The 22,313-nt window shown below is 40.3% G+C and overlaps 1 protein-coding gene across 1 annotated transcript in view; it reads right to left on the bottom strand.

Annotated features, from left to right (window-relative positions):
* Nucleotides 1–21,717, bottom strand: part of LOC102690028 (serine/threonine-protein kinase 24) — a 52,915-nt gene extending 31,198 nt beyond the window's left edge. The window contains exon 1 of the mRNA XM_015363510.2: nt 21,017–21,717. Within this exon, the coding sequence (XP_015218996.1) occupies nt 21,017–21,058 (42 nt within the window). The 5' untranslated portion in view covers nt 21,059–21,717. The remainder of the gene's footprint in view (nt 1–21,016) is intronic.
* Between the last annotated feature and the right edge of the window lie 596 nt (nt 21,718–22,313).

The following is a 22,313-nucleotide window of genomic DNA, read 5'->3' as shown; positions in this document are numbered from 1 at the left end:
CCTAAAGCTACCTAGCCGTGAAGCCGTCACACTGGTTCCCCCTAAGAAACATCTGGAAGAGACCCTTGGAGCACTTTTGTCTACTAACTTCCAAAAAAGACTTGATGGGCCAAAAGGTTACAATTCTTAAATTCCAACATGCCTTCTCCCTTTTTCTTCCCTCCCCAGGCAGGCAACACACTCTGATCTCACATGCAACACTGCAACTTCCATGCAGCCACGCTCTCTTAAAGTCAAATGAACTGGACTGACGTCACAAGTCTTAAAAATACACACTAGAAAATCAAGTGTAAAAAGTGCCAGACAGAACATGAATCTACACTTGCAAAATCACAGACTTCCCTTTTGTGCTTCTTTTAAAAACACTGCCAGCAGCGACACAACTTGAGACCACTTCAGAGCAAAACAGAAGCGAACCAACTTTTTCACCTTAATGAAGCCAAGTTGTACAAAGTTATCACAATTGTCAATTTAAACATATTTAAGGTATTTTCCAAGTCATGGCTACTTTTTTTTAGTACACCATTACAACAGTGATGTAACATTTATGTATTTATTTTTTTCTGTGAAATATGGTGCAAAAAATGTACATAAATAAGGTATTAAAAATTAAAAAGGAACCAGTCTTTTATTACTGTTCAGTTTTTCATGTTTTCATTCTCATATGTATTATAACAGAATCTGTATCGTGAACTAAAATTTTGACATCTCTCACCAATACAATGTACACAGAGTGCAACCTGAGCAGTGTACAAAGGAAGCACCGCACAGTTCAACTGCTGGCTCCATCAAATAGTCTACACTTTCTGCACGATCTTCATGCTCAAATCCAAACTGATAAAGCTAAAAACCGCTGAAAGTATGCAGATTCAATTTTCAAAGAAAATCAGAAGATATGCAATTGCTTATGTTTTCAACTCCTTTGCTAAATGAATCCTAAATCCATTTAGGTGCAAAGAAAAGCTCGTAAAATAAATCTAATCTAAGTTCTGCATGTAATTAAAGTGGTATAACTGGACTTCAGACTAAATGCATCCGTCTCTGTAAGTTCTCTCAGACAGATATTGAATTGTATGTCACAACTCACATAGTAATATGATGAATCGACCATTAACAGAAGCTTTTAAACCAATCAGGGATACAGCAGTAGAGTGGCAGCAATCAGAAGACTAGAACTTTGAGTACAGTGCAGGCTATCACTAAGAAGTGGAATGTGCATTGCACCACCCAGACACTACAGGATCAGCCCATCCTATTAAGCTGAACAACTGGGCAAGCAGAATAAGCTACTGTTTATATATGTAGACAATACCCAGATTTCTACATAAACCTGGTCTTCACGAGCAAGTAGACTTTATGGACAAAGACTTCATCTTATATAAAATGTTTTGCAAACATGAAACAGAAGGCTTTCTGGTCAAATAAGAAAAGAAATGAACTTTGTGGTCTAACTGCAAAGCATTTATCTTTTAAAACCATAACAGCACATCACCCAGTCTACCCCATGCCAACTGTCAAACATGATAATGACAGCATTACAGTAGGAGGATGCTCTTATCTGAAGGGACTGGGTTCCTAGAGGAAAACTTGCTCAAGACACCCAGTAACATGAAACCGGGTGAAAATTCTGCATTTCCCCAGGTGAATGACCTGAAGTGTAAGGTCCTTGAGTGGCCCAGCCAAAGTTTAGGCCTAGAAAACTTATGGTGAGGCATGACAAGTGCAGTTCAACAACAATCCCTGGCAGAACTGGAGTAACTTTGCCAGGAAGAGTGACCAAAATGACACCATCCCAAAGGCAGCAGAGATCTATCCACAATTACTGACAGCAGAGGCAGCTGACAGGTATTTCTATCAAGCACAGACATGTGGGGCTCCATATTTATCCAATCAGTAAATGTTACTTTGTTGTCCTTGTTTTCAGTCTTTGAGATAGTCAGCCTTTCTGGCCCATAGTTTTATCATTAAAGTTTAAAATCCAAATTTATTTTAGAAAATATACACATTACTTGTAATTCCTAAAAAAGGAAAATGCTGGAAGGCAATAAATGTTGCAGAAATGAGGAGAATGCCAGTGTTTGTAAGGTGGTTTTCTATTTTTAATTATCTTCAAAAAACATACTGGCCAGTATATTTGTGTCTGAATTGTGAGGGTGAGCCCTGTGATGGCCCTTACCAGTAAAATGAGGTTTTCCATTAATGGATGGTTGAACAGAGTACATGCATTACCATTTGGTCACTCCAGCTACTGACAAACCCATTTGCAGATGTTAAGGTGGTACCTTTTAAAACGCAGACTATACATGCTTATTCATAAAATTTTTAATGTTTTTCCCCTGTGGCCATGAAGTACTGCTCTGTGCTACAAGTAAAATACTTTTAAGCAAATGCTTTTTAGGCAAAAATATATATATACATTACTCCTGAGAATATAACCTATAGCATTTTTGATTTTAGAGCAAGAAGAAATAATTACAACCATGCTGTGCAATATGAAGTCATTAATTTTACTGTAGGATATACTGAAGAAAAATACTTACATGGGCAGGTCAGTGTATTTTTGTTTGTAGACATAGTGATGAATTCATTTTTAGTACATTTTAAGTATAAGGAATTGGTTAAAAATTAATACATACATGAGGTACCAAAATAGCCCTAAGTGCTCACAACAGAAGCTATTACAAGACCTTACCATTAAGAAGAACTTGAAATGAACTTTAGAAATAGAATTAGAGGCCTAAATATTTCAATCTCTGCTTTTAAATATTGTGAATTACTAGCTCATCATTCCTCTGGTGACCCCATTAAAGCAGATATGGCATTATTCATTTATTTTTCACTTGCATGTCTGTCCATATACAAATGGAAGAGGTACAGGTATGTATTAGCCTGCACATTGCTGTATAATAAAAGCTAAAAAAGGAATTTGGGATTTTTCAATGATTCTCAAAATTCTCAAAAAGAATGGCATGACAAAATCACAAATTATGAAACCCAAATGCATAGCTGGAGGCGTTCTTAAGCAGTACAAAAGTGTTATAATTTATTTAAAGCACATTCATCTGACAGCCCTACACTAGGGAATAATGACCATACAATCATCTGATCTGGTGCTCTGAAACAGAGTGCAGTCTGATGTGAAAAAAGCTGTCTGCGGTGTATTGCGATGTGCATTTGTCATCTCTTCTGTCCGTGTGGACGTACTTGTTCTGTGAGTGGCGATACGGGTTTCATTCACTTCAAAAATGGTCCTTGACTGCACCCACTTTCTGTACAACAATGCAGATGTTTGCCTCACAATGCTGTATAAAGTCAAAAACAGAACAGCTTCACTTAAGACACGCCAGCATCAATTCCCTCCACGCCTGTGGTACTCCCACTTCCAACAGGAGCAAGGTGAGGTTCTCCCTTCCTGACATTACTCATGGAATGGGAAAATCGGCTCCTGTAATGTACTGTAAATCCCCTGCTGAAGCTGAGGAGTTCCTAATCATAGATACAACATGGAAGGGGAGGGAATATACACTTCTGGGAACATTCTCCTAACAGCCCTTCATTGAATGTCCTTAGAAGATGGGTAAAATTCTGGAAAGAAAAAATTCCAAAAATAAAGTCTCATTATAAAATGAGATATTATGATGCTTAAACTGGATACTTAATCTGGTCCCCACAAAAAAAAATGGTGCTGCTGATGATACCAATGAAATTCATCCACTTAGAACTACAGTGTTATAGAAAGAGCATAATTACTCTCTATTACCCTATTCATTCACTCCTGACTAGCCATCACCTAACAAAGGATGCTCTCCACAGCTCCCAACTCGTCTTCATTTCCATTTTTCCACATGTGCTGCAAAAGTAAGTCGCTGGAATTCATGTTTAAAAAAATCTTCCACTCTCCAGCTGGCCACCGAGGAGCAGGTTGAATTTCCAGTTTCAAATACAGAAGGAAAAAGTGTTCTTAAAATTATAGCTGATCTTCTCAGACCCTCCCAATGTCCATATACTGCAAGTGTGTAAAATAGCCACAGTCCCTAACATTTTATTTTGCAAAGCTGCTATGTTGTTCTCCAGCTTGGGCTTCACATTCCCCACGCTTTAGTTTATCAGTTTATCAGTAACTATTCACATTAGCATTTCCTCTGGATGAAGTAATGCATACTTCATATAGAAACCCTCTGGCATCACACAGTAAGCAAAATGATAGGGATGCTAGTATGAGAAGTTTAACACCAAAAATGACTTCCTCTTCCCCCAGACTGTGGGACCTTTCCCTGTAAGGCCGTATTACACATTACACCAGAGGGTCGGGCTGATTTCCCAGCACTGTGTGAAAGTACTCTGCTCCCAAAAGACATTAAACCCCATTATATTCATTTCCTTTTAACCATTTATGTTGTTCAAGCACAAATCACCAGGCTCTGAAAGGCCAGAGGTGAAAAGCTGCCCCCCTTTCCTCAGAGTCTTTTGCACTCCCTAAGGACAGCTCTCAGCAGGACACCGCACAGGCCCACAGGAACAGGGAGCCAGGCAGCTCAGCCACCTCCACAAACCATCTGTACTGCCCCAGGCCTGAGAGGTGGAAGCCGACTTCAGTGATGTACGAGAATGTCAGTACTGTATACCAGACAGTGCACAGCACTCCGTTTTCTCCACTGAGCCATTTTGTGTTTATCCACCTCCCCGTAAATGATGAGTAAACTACTTTTTCATCAAAGTAACAGGCGGACTTTGCTATTAATTCTTCTTTGGGCTACATGGAATGCAATGAAATCGGTATTCTCAACATCATCCTTGTAGATTAACCCAACTGAACTTATTTTCATCATAGTGCAAAACCTGCAACAAAATATTATATTACTGCTGCTCCAACTGAAAAAGACAGTTTCAATGCACTTAATTCTTTGCACTAGTACCCGAGACAAGACTTTTACTGGGCAATTGCCCAAGGTTTTCCATCTTACTCCTCTCAACAAATAGATCTAATTAAAAATAGAACTGTGAATTACTTTCTGTTCTGATGCCACCTGATTTGGAACAGTCAACTGTGTTTAGTAGATTTAATTTTAATCTACTGGCTCACTGCCACGAACACTATGACCGCACACAGGGGAGAATGAGGAAGTACAGGCAAACACCTCCCAACTGCCCACCTTCGAGCCAATTGTCTTTCACAGGCAACACAACCCCATACGGGAGGATCAGCACTGATTTGAGGAGAGGCCTGTCACTCCCTGACAGCACTGCAAATACCCAGGAAATTGCGGGGTTTTGGCATGCTCTCTGCCCATAGTAAGCCAGTGCTTGGGGAATCTCAGACACAGCTAGTGAATAGGCCTGGGCACAAATCTGCCAAAGAATGTTTGGACCATTGAACACAAAACATTATTTTAAAAAATGCACTAAAAATGTACTCCCAGTAATGACGGAAGTTCAGTGAAGTCGCTTCACTGAAAGATGACTCAAAGAAATAGGAAGAGATAACATTGTTATGGAACACAGGGGTAAAATGCATATTTAACACAACAGATTTGGAACAAACCAGGCATATTTTCCAAGAATAACCCTGCTTGACTTGGCTTTCAGACTATTATTTAACACTCTGTACTAAGATGCACATTTTCAGTTTGTATCGTCCTCTGTTTAAGAACATTTCCATATCGTACATATTGCTAAATCACAATGTATATAATGTCCGAACAAGACTCATGGATAACCATACAGTGCATTAAACTCTATGTTCTTATTTGTCCTGTATATCTCAGCTTTAAAAAGTTATATCTCAGCTTCTACTTTAACTTCATGCCAGTATCTTTGCAATCCTTCAAAATCCTATTGTCACAAAAGAGAATTTTACTAGTTTCACCTTGCAGGTAATCTTGTAAGCTTCTGCTTCACTTACCACTGCAGCAAGATGGTCATGGTTGGGTATACAAGTCAGAATTTCACTATTTCAAAAAAAGGTGAGATTTAACCTCTATTAAGCTCTTCGAGGCACATTGAATCGTAAACTTTTAACATTAAACCTCAAAGGAATCTTGTGAAACCTACTTTTCACAAACTGCTCAGTCCTAACAAATCCTACTTGGATGGGTTGAATCTGTACACTTTGTTCATTACACTGCTGCAGCTGTCTCAGTCGTTGCTGAATTACCAAATTTTGGAGGAGCTCAAATATTAAGGAAGGGAATAACTCCTTTAATAAAAGCAATGTCTCTGCAGAGTGTACACGTTTTACCCACAGCACAGAGTAAATGAAATGTATACTTCAATAGGGGCTAGGCACATGAAAGTAATGCTGGCATTGAACAGACTTTTTAAAGCTTTCACACAATGAGGCCACTTACGTATTCTGTGTGGTGCACACCTTCTTTTGAAAAAGTCCAATGTACACACTATGAAGCTACTAAACTTCACGGATATGTTTTATTTTTACTTGCTTGAACACAATTTAGGCCCAGGCAAAGTCATCCAGTTATTTTTATCCATTTCGAAATTGTATGGTTTATATGATACCAAGCCGGGTTAATCCAATACAGACAGGCCACGTCTGCATTTGCTAGAAATCTTACAGTTGTGTTTGTTTTTTGCTTGAAACCTACTACTGAGGACAAAAGCCTAGAAATCGAATAATAAGATGTTTTCAATGAAGCAGCTGAATCCAATCCAAGAAGTGGGTACAGTGACTTTAAAAGGTGCTCCTGGACTGGTTGAAGCCAATAGTTTCCATTCTCTTTGCACTTAGCATTTTACAATTGTTTTTTGTCACTGTTTTCATTACTTCCTGTCAACAAAGTGTATGATTAGGGGAAAAGATTCCAGCATCATTTTCACTGTTTACAGATGCTGAGGAATTTCAAATTGACCTAGTCAGAATCTACTACTGTGATATCTCTACCTTAGAAGTGTCTGTTTTGTAATGGCAATAATTAAAGGAATTAATTAATTTAATAATTCAATAATTTCTTCCAAATGTGGATGCAACTAAACTAAACCTATGGGATTATGGTCTCAAGTTCTCAAGATAGCTTTGTAGAAGAGTTGGACTTTAAAGTTGTTGATGAAGCTGAACATTAACCCACCTGTCGGAGATGTTGCCGTTAACGTTTAATTCTGTGTGGTTCGTTAAAATGAGCTTCAAATGCATCATAATCCCATCTTTATTCCACTTGCTCTGACATCTGAACAACTGACACATGCTTTCAAATTTCATTAGTATTACATTATAACTTACAGAGATATTTTCTACATCCCTAGGACAGAATTCTGCAACTTGTGTACTAAAACTACTGTCTCTACATGTAACTACTGTTATCTGTAAACTGCACTACCTGCCTGTAAAATTTATAGTGGACTTAAAGGTTCTCCTGCTCTCATATATAGCACTGAATATTCTCTTCATTCTAAGATCTTTTACATGAGTATAGTCCAACTCTTAATGTGATTCAGGTCTTCTTACTCTGCTGAAGTATTCGCTTCCCATATCTGTTTAGCTGTCAAACTTTTAGAACTCTTTTAATGACTTATCTATTCATTCTACAGAAATTGTAGACTAAATTCTACAGGCTGCTTGCTGCAAATGAAGTGATGTTACAGTTTTCAGTATCATGTTCCTCATTTCTAATCTGAAAATATCTTAACCTGGATACACGTTTAGTGGATAGAAGAAACTGTAACAAGATTTTCTGCTTATTCTTTGTCTCAGACTAAGGTGTTTGTATACTTAAAATCAGTACACACTGCCTGCTGGATAATTTACTTGTGCCTAAAACCATTTTATATAAAAGAAAAAAAACACTGTACTGTAAATATGATGAGGCCAGTTTTCTAAAAAGTACTGAAATGTTATTCTTAAAGATGTTAACGTGTGGTATAAACTGACAGACAAACTTCTTAAAGTGTTCATTTTTAAGACAGACATTTTGTACAGCAGTGTGGGTGACTGCAATAAGGATCTCTGAGCATTAATGCAGTCATTGAAGGTGGAAAAAAAAAGCCCGGGTAAAAACCAAGCTTTTGAGAACATGTTGGGTCAGACTTCCTTCACCACAATGGAAAAAATAACCATGAGCTGGGGGCATGTATTTTAAACGCTGGGAACTCGACTGCAGTTTCGACAGTCAGCAGGTCTGAAACAATCACCAAAGCCTCCTGAAACTCCCTCTGAAATAATTCCTGTTTGATCCAGGACACCCAAATTCAGAGACCAGACAATGGCTGCCCCTGAGGGGACAGCCTTGTTTATTCTGTGTCAGGATTACTGCTCTTTTAGAGACCAGATATCTCCAACAATCCCTTCCCCGGCGTAGCTCAGCAAGGCTGAGCACGACAAGGCAAAAACAGAGAGCACTTTAAGGCTGTTCATTTTGGCTTTTTAATGAAACCTAACTTGTTCTTTTACACTTAAAGTTTTTTGAGCAGTAAAAGAACTAGCAGCTGGGTAACTGTAACTAGGATAAAAGTAAATTGAGGGCACTGAGTCACTGTATTCATTCCTAACTCCAGCCCCACTCCCCAGATAAAAAGGAGCGACACTACTGCACAGCTCTGCAGAGAACCCAGGCCAGGGGAAATGAGCCACCTTGCGCAAGGAGACGAAAGATGGAGTGAGTCAGCAAGCCGGGGGATGTACAATGCTAATGAAAGCAGCCTACTTTTCAAACGGCAGCCTGTTGGTAAGTCATCGAGGCAACAGATGTGTTAATAATCAGCACGCAAGGCACCCCCTTAGTCTCAGCTGTTAACTGTAGCCCTGGTGTTTTTTTCCTTCTCACTGCTCCTGAGAAGAAAACGTACAACTGTCATTCGTATGTTTTAGGCTTTTAAGCATCCCAATGTATCTTGAATAAATTACTCTTTGGCAAACCACGAGGAAATGGCTGCAGTTTCACAGTGTGACCTGAACTTGGTTGGCCATCACATTTTGGTGCATTTAGACATCAAGGGTAACGGGGGTAAAACAAGCTGATCTAGGCTACACACAGAAGCACATGTTCGCTCCAGAGTTTATGGTTTCTCCAGGTGCTGCACTGTGTTGCGAGTCCTCCATTCTGGCAGAGCACTCCTGAGGAGCTGTTAGAACAGGACATAGGGTTACAAATGAGAGAAGATCTTTTGGCTGATTTTGCTCACTTGTTTCTTCATACTTAAGTCACCAAAGTGTCTCATGCAACAGTTTCTTGTACACAGAGGCAATGGGTTATTTGACATAGTGGCTGAGCAGCTTAGTACATACTTCATAGCTTTTGTGTAAAGAAGTGCTTCCAGTACTCTATCCTAAACATACTTCCCTAAAAGTTTGCACTTGTGCCGTCTGATTCCTGTTTAACTGTTGGTCCTCAAGAAGTCCCATGTGCTGACTTTTGACTTCAGCCAGCACTTCCTTGTGCTGAGGTGATTTCAATAAAGACTTTCACTGTTGCAAAGGCTGAAACTTCCCTGAGGAAGACGTGTATTGCTGGACTCCACTGGTCTGTGTTCTAGAGAATGTGACCCTCCTTGCACACCTGCGTTAGGACGGCAAGTGGGATGCTTGACATGTATATGGGAAATTATGACATTTCAATATAACAACAGTGAATTTTTGCGAAACAATAACACCCGAGTATGTTTAATCTAAAGAGGGTATTTTTATACAGACTGACAAAAGGCCTTATAGTATCTCCTGATATTTACTAAAATGGAGCGTATAAAAAAGTTTTTTTTCTTCTGTCTGAACTGCAGTGAAAATAATATCTGTAATTTGAATAATGCACATAGTTCTACATGCCTTATTAATTAATGCCACAAAATACCCTCTCTGTTGTTTAAACAGCCCTTCACATGCCCATTGTATTTATGAGATGACCAAGTGACCTAGATCTAAGGCTCTTTTCCAATGTTACTGGTTAGACCAGAAAGATTAATGCCTCTAAAAATACATAGCGACCTGAAATTAACCCACGATGAAAGATTATGTCAAAATCCAAAACCACACATCTGATTTAATCTCTTTTCCAGTCCCCAAATCTCCAGAAAGCCCAAAGACAACACAAAATCAAAGAATGGGATGGTTTAGCACGTTTCCGAATATGGCTACTTTCATTTTTCTGGAGTTAATTTCAGCTGAAACCAAACCAAGGTGAAGCATTTTCACCTTCTTGCAATCAAAACGTCGGTGCTTACTAAGCAACACTAGATAATTTATCTGCTGCTGTTGCTCATTTATCAAAGAACCTCTAGATTTCAACTGAAAATGAGTTCATTCTTAAGAGGTACAATATACAAGCTGTACATCAGTGACGTGCGGTTTGCTTCAGGTTGCAGATGCTGTCTTGTGAGATTCTGTCCCATTTCTCTCTCAGAGTAATAGAAGCTGGCACGCCTGTACCAGCTCACTGCCCTCTGAAACCTAGATGGCACTTGTCATCCCAGCTCATTCCACAATGTTCAATGAGGCTCATGTCTGGAGAGTAGGGCATACACAGCATACTTGTAGCATTCTCATCGTGCAAGAAAGCCAATGTTACATGAGTAGCACAAGGACTTGCCTTAGGATGAGCCCACGAGAAAGGTAGCAAATAAGATCTAAGGACTTGATCAGTATAGTTCCCTTCAGTCAGGCCTCCATTTTAAAACTATAGTGGAGTTCTGTAGGGACCACACACTACTGCCCTGACTATCACAGGGGGACCTCCTCATCTGTTAGCTGTAGACAATGACAAACTTAAGTTTCTTAATGTCTGGGCAATGCTCCCTGACATTGTCTATGCAAAACCCTGATTCACCACTAAAAAGCATGGTTCCACTGCTGTTGTTCATACATACCCATGGCACAAAGGTGTTTGTCTCTTGATAACTGAGCACAGGAGCTAATTTCTGGGTGTTTCTTTTTTTAAATTCCAACAAGCTTAAAATTGAACAGGTTAAATAACATCACCTGTGCTCAATCACATCTCACACTAATGAGGTGATTTTGTGCTTATATAATAAACACTCCATTGTCTTTTGGGTCGAAGCCAGCCATGAATGATTAATTAATCCAAATTATGCCAACAACATTTAATCGCTCTCCAAAACCTGTATACTTCTTCTCAAAACGTACACGAGGGGACCTGCTTCATTTACCACTGAGACGCAGTGTCATTTGGAGAACACCATCAAAGACACTGCCTGTCCTGTCATACATAGGAAGAGACATTTTTCCTAAGCCACTGCTCCAGAGGGAGAATTATTATAAAGATATCATCGTTGCTATGAAGTATGAACATTGCACATTTTTCAGTTTCATGTTTTTATTAACAAGGCTTCGTCCTGTTATCTGAAATTGGGATGCCCATCCCATCATCATCACTGCCCACTGGATTAGAACAACAGCATCAATGAAGAGTTGCCACTGTGCAAGAAAATACTGGTATGTTATCTTTTCCTGCTCTACCAAGCAGTATTTAAAAAAAAGATGTATCCAAAAAACAAAACACAGAGACCTACCGACACCTGGTTTATCTCCACAACCAAGGAGTCAAGGGCTGCAAAAAAAGCACACTATTCCCAAACCCAAATCCCAGTGTGCTGGATTTTCCGGAGTAATAGGGATCTGTGTTCTGAAAACATAAGGCACTTGACAGTCCACTTTGAGCACAGGAAGGCCTTTGCTGTCCAGATTCTGTAGTTATGGTAGTAATTAACTTATTTGATAATGCAATAAGATAAAAAAATAAAAACTGAATTAACGTGAAACAGACTGATCAGTGAAAGAGACATTTCAGTAAAAGCAGACTGAAGGACACTGGGAAAATAGCCCACTCTGCCACAGAGGCTTCCCAGAAGCGCAAGCAACAGGTACACTGCAGGTGTGCGCCTTCGTCACCGTCACACTGCAACAGCCCGCATCCTGTCAGCACATTTCGCAGGGCTGCACTACTGACACGGCAGAAACCGACGACTGCTATGGATTACTCAACTTCCACCAGAACAATCCACCTCTTACATTCACACCGATACTAGCAATCAGCACACAAGGCACCTCCTTAGTCTCAGCTGTTAACTGTAGCCCTTGTGTTTTTGTTTCCTTCTCACTGCTGCTGAAAAGAAAACCTGCAATGGTCATTCCTATTTTTAGGCTTTTAAGCATCCCAATTTATTGTGCATGAATTACTCATTGACAAATTATGAAGCAGGCGTCAGTTTCACAATGTGACTTGACTTCGGATGGCTATCACATTTTATTCCATTTAGAAATCAAGGGTTAACATGCTTTGGTTAAACAAGCTGATCTAGGCGACACACAGAAGCACATGTTCACTCCAGAGTTTAAAATGGTTTCTCCAGGTGCTGCACTCTGTTGAGAGTGCTCTATTCTGACGTATTACCTGAGGGTAACACGGTGACTGTATACCTTGCTAGAACAGAACATATGAAAGGTTATGCAGAATGTATTGATCAAACCCATTTCAAAAGCCACTGAAAACAGTGATGTTCCTGCTGTTTATAGATGACTGTGCAGGTGTGCATCTTTGTCACCATCATGTCACAACAACCTGCATCCCATCAGCACATTCCACAGGGCACAATTCTCCACGAAAGTACCGCTCACCCCACCCCCACCCCCAAACACAGAGACGGAGCCCTCCAGCTTTGGATCGTACACTTCCTCTCTCTCTCGTGAGAAGGGAAGTCAGCTGAAAGCAGCAAACAGAGATAAAGTAACTGAAGATGTAAATTCCGTCTAGTATGAAGAAGGCCAAGAACAGACCTATATAACTATATATTTAGGATAAAGGCAGCAAGAGATGAACGCCAAAAACAACGGTTCAAAGTGGCAAGATTGACGCACTTTGAAAAAAATGAAAGGAACTCTGAAATAGGCAGAGAAAGTATTTAAAGACGGTCTTGTATAAACAGCTGAAAAGTAAAAACTGCAGGGAAAACAAAGGCAAAAAACAAATGTTATAAAACAGCTAATTTAGATCCCTGCATATTTAATGTTTCACTTCCTTCTAAAGGACAATGATTAAGATTCCCATGGTAAGTACACCCTTTCTGGCTTGACTGTGTGCTTAATTATGTTTTCCAGATGAGACTGGGAGCAAATGCGAAACAATCTGTATTTTCCTTGGCTGAATTCTATGACCCTAGAACAGCAAAAAGCCCGCTATGCTGAGAACGAAAGCCCAACTTTGGATCTCAGAGGCTGAAATTAATTTGCCCCTATCATAGCAGGAAGTGACAGTGCAAAAGGAGCTGATCTGCGGCTTCTGGGCACGTTAAGGCAGGTAATGTATGTGACCGTACATTTCCTGTAAGGGCAAAGCCATGTTTCCTCGCTTTTAAAAACCGGGAGACATTTGATCAAATTAGACCTGGATGGGGTACAACAAATGGGGCCACTGATGCTAGAATGAAACTGCTCGGTGGAAAGTGGGTACAAGGCATGGTATAGCACGAATAAGTCAGTTTTTTTTACTTGAATCAAGTTACCTGCAAAGACGCAGGAAAAAAAGTGTGCGCAGCACAGTTCCAAAATATGGCTATGTGCTCCGCTACAGCAGGACCGGCAATGCAGTGAAACATCCTCTGTGTGACCTGAGGCTTTGCAATGCCACTTGTTTACAGAAAACTCAGTACTTCTGCATTCTGAAGCTCTGGGCCAACAAAATGCAAGTGTTCTACTGCTAAGTGCAGGGAAATACAAACTAGTTTTTCATATTTCCAGTAGGATTCCACAAGAATAACAATCCAAGGTTACAGGGGATAGAACAATCGAGTCATCCGTGACACTGTCATTTGTCATCTATGGCTTTGCACTGGTTATTTTAATCACTCTATGCTGTAAAAACATTTGCATAAATAAATTGCAGAATGCCAAAGTGTATTCGATAAATCTGTAGTACTCCTTTTCGGCATACAGTAGCACCAAAAAAGCTCCAACACTACTTGGCTAAATAGGATGTTTACCAAAATGATTTAAGTTTAAAAAGGAGAAAAAGAACTGCAGGAGTGTCGCACTGTGCAATCTGATGACAACTTGAAAAGGCTATGTAATAAGAACAAACCCTGGAATACCCACAAAATGGAAAATATATTAAGCTTTACTACAACAGGAACAAGTCATGCAAAATTGAACAAGCAACCTCTTCTCCTAATGTTAATAAGCTGCCTCTTCTTTGGGTTTCACATTACTTCTTTTTTTCGCCTTTTCCCTACAAAATACAGACCCTTCATTGAAATGAAGGAAATGAGAGAGGAAAGGAAGTTAAATTACATGTAAATCCACAGTCTCTCTTAAAAATGCCTCGTTTCCCACCTTTGAATCCTAATAAGCTTCAGAGAGTCTTTAAAAATTAAATAAATCTTCCCTTTTCTCATAAATGGCAGAACAGGACCATCCAGATAAGTTACTGCATCTCAACAAACCTATGCTTAGCATCAAAAGAAACTTTGCAATTATGACTGCAACAGCTTTACAAACTGGAAAATGACAATCTTTTCACAGTAGCTGTAGAATGACATTTAATTGAACCGACTACACTTTAATTATGTTGAGCAACATTTGTCATCAACAAGGGGTCTACTGTAAACGTCACAGACTATTGTGTGTGGCCACAGTTGGAAGGAACACAAGCTGAACATCTGCAATGCCTGCTTTCCATCAGACTGCAGATGTTGTCTTGTAGGGTTCTATACCTTTCCTCTTGTAAAGCCTGGAAAAGCATGAGCATTGTTAAATGATCTCTGAGCCCTAGATGCCACACATCATCACTGCTCATCCCTCAAATGCTCCATGAAGCTCCAAAGTCTAGTGAGCAGGGCAAGGCACACAACTGTCACATTCTCATCTCACAAAAAAAAAGTCATTGTCCCATGAGCAGCAGCAGGACATGTATTATCCTTTTTGACTGCTGTCATGTCAGGGTTTGCTCACAGGGAAGATAGCATGTGCGGTTGCGGGACTTGATCAATGTGGTGTAGTGCAGTCGAGGTTTCCCTCAACTACTACGAGGGCTTTTGTACAGTACATAGACAATCCTCGCCTGGTCATCACAACTGCACCCTGGTCTGATCTCGGCAAGGTCTCGGGAGTCATGGTCTCTCAGATTGTGGTCTAACACTCAAGGACACTGTTGGTGTTACAATTTTTAATCTGGCCAGATTAGAAATTGCTGGCTGTAAACATCCCAGACGGTGCAGTACAGTCCACTAACTTGTACCAAGGCCAGAAAGGCACTGCTCTCTTGATAAACAGTGCCTTTCTGTATCCTTTTATTCTTCATATCCACCAGGCTTGACATTCAACATCTTAAAGCACCTCATTACATGTGCCTAATCAACTCTCTCACGAATGAGGTGATTAAGTGCTTACGCAACAGGCAAAGTCATTCAGTGTTATTAAAGTTAGTCACGAATTATCAATTCAAAAAAAGGAGTGAAAACAAAATCAAGAAGGAACACAGCAGCAGCAAAAAAGCATTTGATGACACAGTGGTCAGAGATCTGGTCTCCAGGCCAGAGGGCTGTGGTTTCAAATTCAAGACGAGATGCAGCTGCTGGACTCGTGAGCAAGGTGCTTCACTCAGATAGCTAGTACAGCTTAGCCCAGTAAATTCCCTGCTGTCTAAATGGATCGCTGAGTCATTGTAAAAGAAAATTTGCTTCCAAATGGTTTTTCCAGTTAAATGATTGTTTTCAAATAAAGAAAGCTCTTGGTTTAACAATATTCATTTTTAGGTACCTTACAAAATGCAGCTGCACACCTATGACAACTATCCCCTGAAGGTCTACAATATTTCTGCAGATATGATGGCAATATGGGCAATTGTCTTCTTACCACCAAAATACTTTCCAACTGCTGTGAAAGCCTGTGCCCCAGTTTGCATTCTATTATCCCACAACAAAGACACCCCGTTACTGTCAATCTAATGCCTTATGGCCTAAAGGGTAATTCAAGACCCGTCTTTTAGTTGCAAAGCTAGTACTCAATAGTTCTTTGCATATTCGTGAACCATTCATATGAATAAAGGCAAATACAGAGCTGACTGCCAGTGAGAGCTACTGCTGCAATTGAGATAAGAGATAAAGATGCATGCGTAATTTACAGAATTTCATGGGAAAAATACATATGATATAGATTAACACATCTACAAAGAAAAACAGAGATGTGTGAACCTTTTTTTAATCAATTGTACATCGCAGCATGCATACTATGTAAGGGTGACACTGAGTATATTGAAAGCAAGGGCTTCCAAAGAGGTTTGGCTGATGCATTGATGAACCAAATACCATCCCAAATGTGGCTCATGCTTAGGGTCATCTAAATAAGCTGGTTGGGCCTGGTTGACTAAAATTATGGATAGCAATGCTGCAAGAATATATAGCTCAGTGATATTGAAAGAGGGGAAATGACTGGTTGGAAATTCGTGGCCAAGACAACTCAACTTGCTGTTTCACGAGCAACAGTGTTGATTATGGATGACAGCGTGGCAAGCCAAGGTAAAGGCATTATCAATAAATGGCAACAGTGGAGCACTGATGCAAAGTCCATGGCAAAACAGGCACGTAACAGACTGCAAATTTCAACCTAGGGAGAGTCCGCCAGTTTCATTAACAACTCTTTGCTGAGCACGCCACAGAGTGGGATACTATTGTTAACAATACACCGCTGAGGAATGGAGCATTGTGATATGGTCTGATGGGATGGTTTGGATGCAGTGATTCCCTTAGAACAGTAGTTCTCAAACTTTTTGGACCACGTACCACCCCTGATCAAACCAAAGCATCCAAGTACCACCTACAAGTCATTTTCTCACAGGAACCCCAGAAATTCTTAATGACCAACACGAGCGTGCGTGCACGCACACACATATAATACATATTATAAAAATAAATTTTATTTGATATAGCACCTTTAAAGGTGGCTTCTCAAAGCGCTTTACAGAATGACAAAAGGAACAACAACAACAACAACAATTAAAAATAAACAATAAAAAAGCACCATTTCAGTGAGAGGCGTGAGCCTGTTTAGTTGAGCAAAGCAGATGTGAATTCATTGGTCAGGGCTTGATACAATTCACAACAGTCTAACAGATTTTAAATCATCAGGCATTTTCTTGACGGCCAAGGCCTCGCGGTGGATGCTGCAGTTCATATCTGGAGCAACCTCTCTAATTCGTGCAACTAAACCGCTGTTTCGGCTTGTCATCACTCTAGCTCCAACTGTACAAACTCCGAAGCATTTTATCCAGTCGATGCCATTCTCTTTGATAAATTCATTCAGAAACTGAAATGTGTGATCTCCTGTTGTTCCTGTTGGTAGCGGCTTACAGAACAGAAAGTCCTCATGGGACATGCCCTCAAACTCGTATCAAACGTAAATGTGCAAATTGGCCAAATCAACGACATTTATAGACTCATCTAAGTGCAGTGAAAAGCATCTGCTCATCTTAACGCGCTCCATCAGCGTACTTTTGACATTGTCCGCCATGTCAATAATTCTATGACTGACTATGTCTTTCGGAGGGGGCAGCAGGTCGAGCTGTTCAGCAGCTTTTTCTCCATACATAATACGTGTCAGCTCTTTGGCAACGGTAAACAAAGTTCTTCACAAGTAGTATGGGGCTTACCTCATTTAGCAATTCGCAAGCTTGCATTTGTCCCCGTTTCAATTTCAGGATCTTGTCTCAGAAGTTAAAAGAAGTTTTTATTTCATGCGTATGGGAGCGAAACACAGAGACACTCGGTGTACTTTTCTAAAATTAACCTAGAACAGTTCTTAAATATTTTTCTGTTATCTATCACACTTTCCTGTGCTCACAAGATTGCCAGCATTCATAGTATGCATTTCTATGCTTTCCCGTGCTTACAACATTGGCATTGTTCCAAAATCACGCACATTCTCCTACCTCCCTATTTATTGGAGATAACTTTTTTTAAATACAATTGGTCACTTGCGTTCTTAGCATGCATTCCTATACATTAGTATAGAATTACAATGTAGCTCTTGTGTCCACTCAAGTATTAGCACGTGCTGTATCATTGTACGTAGGCTGCATATTCGACACAAACTAATTTTAATAAAATAGAAAATATGAAAACCCAACCCAATTTTTCAGTGCACACAACAAAGTTCCAGGGTCATATGGCGTACCACCTGGCAACGCTCTGCGTACCACAGTTTGAGAGCCACTGCCTCAGAAGATATGGTCTGTGCTAATCACTGCTTAATGTCGCCGAATGCTAATCTTCACCCCATGTTGCAGCATTTCTCTCCTGTCAGAAGGGATGTCTTCCAGGATGACAATGGCCCCATCCGCAGAGGTCACCAGCAGGCTTGATGACCATGGTCGCTCAATGGTTGGATGAGCATGAAATGTCATTCATATTACATGACCTTTCACAGTCACGAGACCCAAACTCAATCTAGCATTTATGGGAAATTCTGGTATGACCCTGATAAATAATTTTCCTCCATTCACCTCCATCAACCAGGTGTGAGATGACTGACTTTGAAGGATTGTTTTTTATATATCTTTTATATAACACCTTGACAATCTCCAAAGTCTTGTAATTCTAACAACCTTAGATAACCTTATGCCTGGACTTTCTTTGTTATTCAGTGGCTACTTGAACTAACGATGATCTCGCATCTGTCAGAAGTTGTTTATATTTAAAATGCCTTGTTTTGTTAACAATATGTCCTTGTAATTCTGACATAATGCATAGACTGCAGGTAGCTACAAATTAAGTTTTTGAGGACAGAAAGGCGAGAAAGTAAAGCCATCCAGCTGCTGGAAGAGAGGGCTGCCTGGGACTGAACATTGTAACTTCTGTTATGTGAGCTCTACCATGGGAAACAGGTAGAGAATGTAAAAGGAGAGAAAAACTCCAAATGCACAAGGCTCAACTTTTGAATGAGGCCAGAAGTGTGCACAGACGTCACACTATGACGACTGTACAATCTCCGCTGTTTAAACTGCAGCATTCATTCTTAGGAGTCTGAATGTGTCGGCTGAACTCGGGATGAGAGATTTAATTTATCTACATCATGTTCTACACAAAATGACTAAAACATACTTTGACACGCTAAATAGTTGTCATGCCAATGTTATTTCCTGTTCAGTCTGCTTGAAAATGACTAATTTAAGTAACAGGTAATGCTGAAACATCCCTTTAGTTCCCATGTTCTGATAGCTATTGGAAATTAATAATCAGAATGCTTAGTCCTAATTTAAGTTAAAGGATTGCATTTTTGGATTTAAAACTATCTGGAATAATTCAGAGATAAAACATTTTATGCACACTATCTCACATCCTTTTAGATGGCACTTAAAAAGTTAAAAGATAGCATGAACTGTAAATGTCTAGCTCTGTAAAATAGTCTTGCGTGCAGAAAGTGGAGATTTATTTCTGAATAGAAGTAGCAAAAAGGAAATCTATACAGTACACACTGTGAACTTTAGTTTCTACATTACAACAAAGAACATGCCAAACATCTCTTTTTGCAAGGTTTACAACTTATTTTGTAAATTGTGGTGTTATTTCTAGTGTAATCATTAGGATGTCACATGTAAAGACATGCAGAAGCAAAGCATTTAGTCATTCAGTCCCCCTTCAACGGTCAACGTTTTTAGCTAAATTTCTTAGAATACTAGGAATTCTGCTGAATACAAGCCTGATTGGGGGAAACACTTCAACAACCAATTCAATCCCAGATACATAATGAGGCCCCAATGACGTACAATTTGCCAATGTGTCAATTATGGATGACATCACAGCTTCACAGCCATAACTAGAGAGAATTTTCTACTTAACACTTGTTAAGGCGGAAATCCATTAATCTCTAAACAGCCTTTGTAGTTGAGCAATTGAGCAGCCTGAATGCAGTAATGCATTCATGTCAGCCTGAAACGTACTAAAAGGTTATTTCGTATTCCTTTAGGTCTTATATTATCTTAAAGTGATTCCTTTAAAAATATTTTTTTTTACCACGTCGGTGCCGAAAGCAAATAGGCATTTAACATAGCAGTTAGGTGACGATTTACTCTGTGATCATCTACTTGGTTAATACAGTAAAAAAGTGCACGGAATCAAGACACTGACGACCTTAAATTAGAGGCACCTTTTCTGCGTAACTGCAAAAGGATTCAAATTTTCAAGTCGTCTGCTGACAATTCCAACAGCATTGTAATTAACGTTATATTTTAATCTAACCCTTGTTCTTTACAATACGTCCCAAATAGAACAACTGTCCAATCAAAAATTATATTTATTGATTAAATAACCCCACAACGAAGCAAACTCTACTGCTCTATGTAAAGGTTACACTCGGTACACCATCCTGCTACAAAGAATACGGCATGAGTGCTCTCCTTTACAGGCCAAAATCGTCAAAAAAAATGTTGAAAGTAAACATCCTCAAGGGCGTCTCTTCTACCCTCAACTATTCAAAGGTTTAACCCCTAGAAAAGATGCATATCTACCGTCCTTATATCTAACTCTTGCAAAGTGCATTTGTCGTTAAAGGCAAATGCTGTACAGACCCTCTTTTCCTGTTAGTGTTCTTATGTTTCGGCTGTTAACAAACGCAACATTCCGCTAGGAAATTAAGTACAGCAATGCACATTGCACTTCGGTGGTCCTGTCCCTACGGACGGCTCTCAATTACTCCAGTGCCCCGGAGAACACGGGACTCGAGCGGGTAAGGTCTCACAGGCCTCTCGTAGTCCCCCCACTTCCTCGCTACTCCTACACTTAAAAGTGCAGGAAGGGGGAAATGTTTGCATCACCAAAAGCAACATCTCTACAGAGTCGAAGCCGGCTGGAGCGCCACGATTTCGAGTAATGTGCTTTCGTGTACTGCTGGGCACAACGTCTCACCGCAGTTCTCCGCCTAGTGCGATACAATATTGCCGCTTGGCAAGCTACAGATGTTTTTAAGTAACGATTGTGTCTTGTTTGCCGCGGTACGCATTTCAGGGTCGTGTAATGTTTTTCCCACTTAGTAGGTTGAACATTTAAAGAAAACGGAAGGTGAATGTCTTACCTGCATCCCAGGCAGGCCAGTCTGCACCGGGGAGTGAGCCATGGCGTACAGCAGTTTGAGCCCGAGAACTTGTCAAGAAACAACAACACGATCTCCTAACTCGGATCCCAGCAAATGCGAATTTGTATATTCCTGTCCTCTTTGATTTGTAGGTTATGTCCTGTAGATACGAGAATTTATCCACAGAAAACAATAAATTTAAAAAAAAATCACAGACTGACTTCTGGCAGCCCGGATCAGGTTTACCCAGCTTTCCGAAGGGTCCTTCCCTTTTTTTTTGTTTGGATGAAAACCAAACTATTTACCCCCAGAACATGAACTACAAAAATAAAAAAATAAAAATCAACGCATACGGATCACAGTCCGAGACAGTTTTTTTAAAATATACGCGCCGGTGACGTGCTGTGCCTCGGCATTTTATTTTTTTCACGAAAGGGAGCGCAGGCTTTTTGCTTTGGTGTGCAATTCGTCTTCCGTGGACAGATCTCCCACCGTAACACACAAACAAGGGTGCATGTGCTCCGCTACCATCCCACCACTGCTTGTCCAAAAAGGTGGCGCCCGTGTTTCGAAACCCACCCTACAGTAGCGCTTAAAATGATAATCAGCGTTAGAGCAGTTACGATATATTATTGTGTTGTCCTCCTCACTCTGCTCTCCTGCCCTCCGCCATCTTGTCAGCACTGTCACTCTGACATCAGGGCGGATCCGGGCTCCCAGGCCCAGTGGCGCTCCTGCACCGGCAGAGGGAGCCACTCTTCCCGGCTCGCTCGGTCCTTCACTCCCGGGCAGAATGTTGGCCAGCCTCTACTCTGCTCTGCTGTGCAAAAGTAATAATAATAATTAATAATTGCTCGCACTTATATGGCTCTTTTCTGGACACTCCACTCAAAGCGCTTTACAGGTAATGGGGTCTCCCCTCCACCACCACCAATGTGCAGCATCCACCTGGATGTGTTATTTTAAGCTTATGCAATTACATTCGCCCGAAACGTGCAGTTGTTATAATATGCACAGGATATAATATGCACGTTCGAGCACAGGATTTGTGACAGAAATGATATAAATTTGATGGCTGTACAAAAAAAAAACCCATAAACCATTGAAGATTAACTTAATATTCATAGACGGGTGTTCTCGCCTAGGCCCCCCAAGGAAACGGAAACTTTAACCCATGTAATGGTAACCGTAATGGTGGCGCATTGGTTAGTATTGCTGGGGCCCTGACTTCAATTTCTGCGCTGCTGTCTGCGTGGAGTTTGTCTGTTCTGTCCGCGTTCGCACGGGTTTCCGTTTA

Source organism: Lepisosteus oculatus, chromosome 15, assembly GCF_040954835.1.
Source record: "Lepisosteus oculatus isolate fLepOcu1 chromosome 15, fLepOcu1.hap2, whole genome shotgun sequence".
Lineage (NCBI taxonomy): Eukaryota > Metazoa > Chordata > Actinopteri > Semionotiformes > Lepisosteidae > Lepisosteus > Lepisosteus oculatus.
This window is presented reverse-complemented; position numbering and strand designations above follow the sequence as displayed.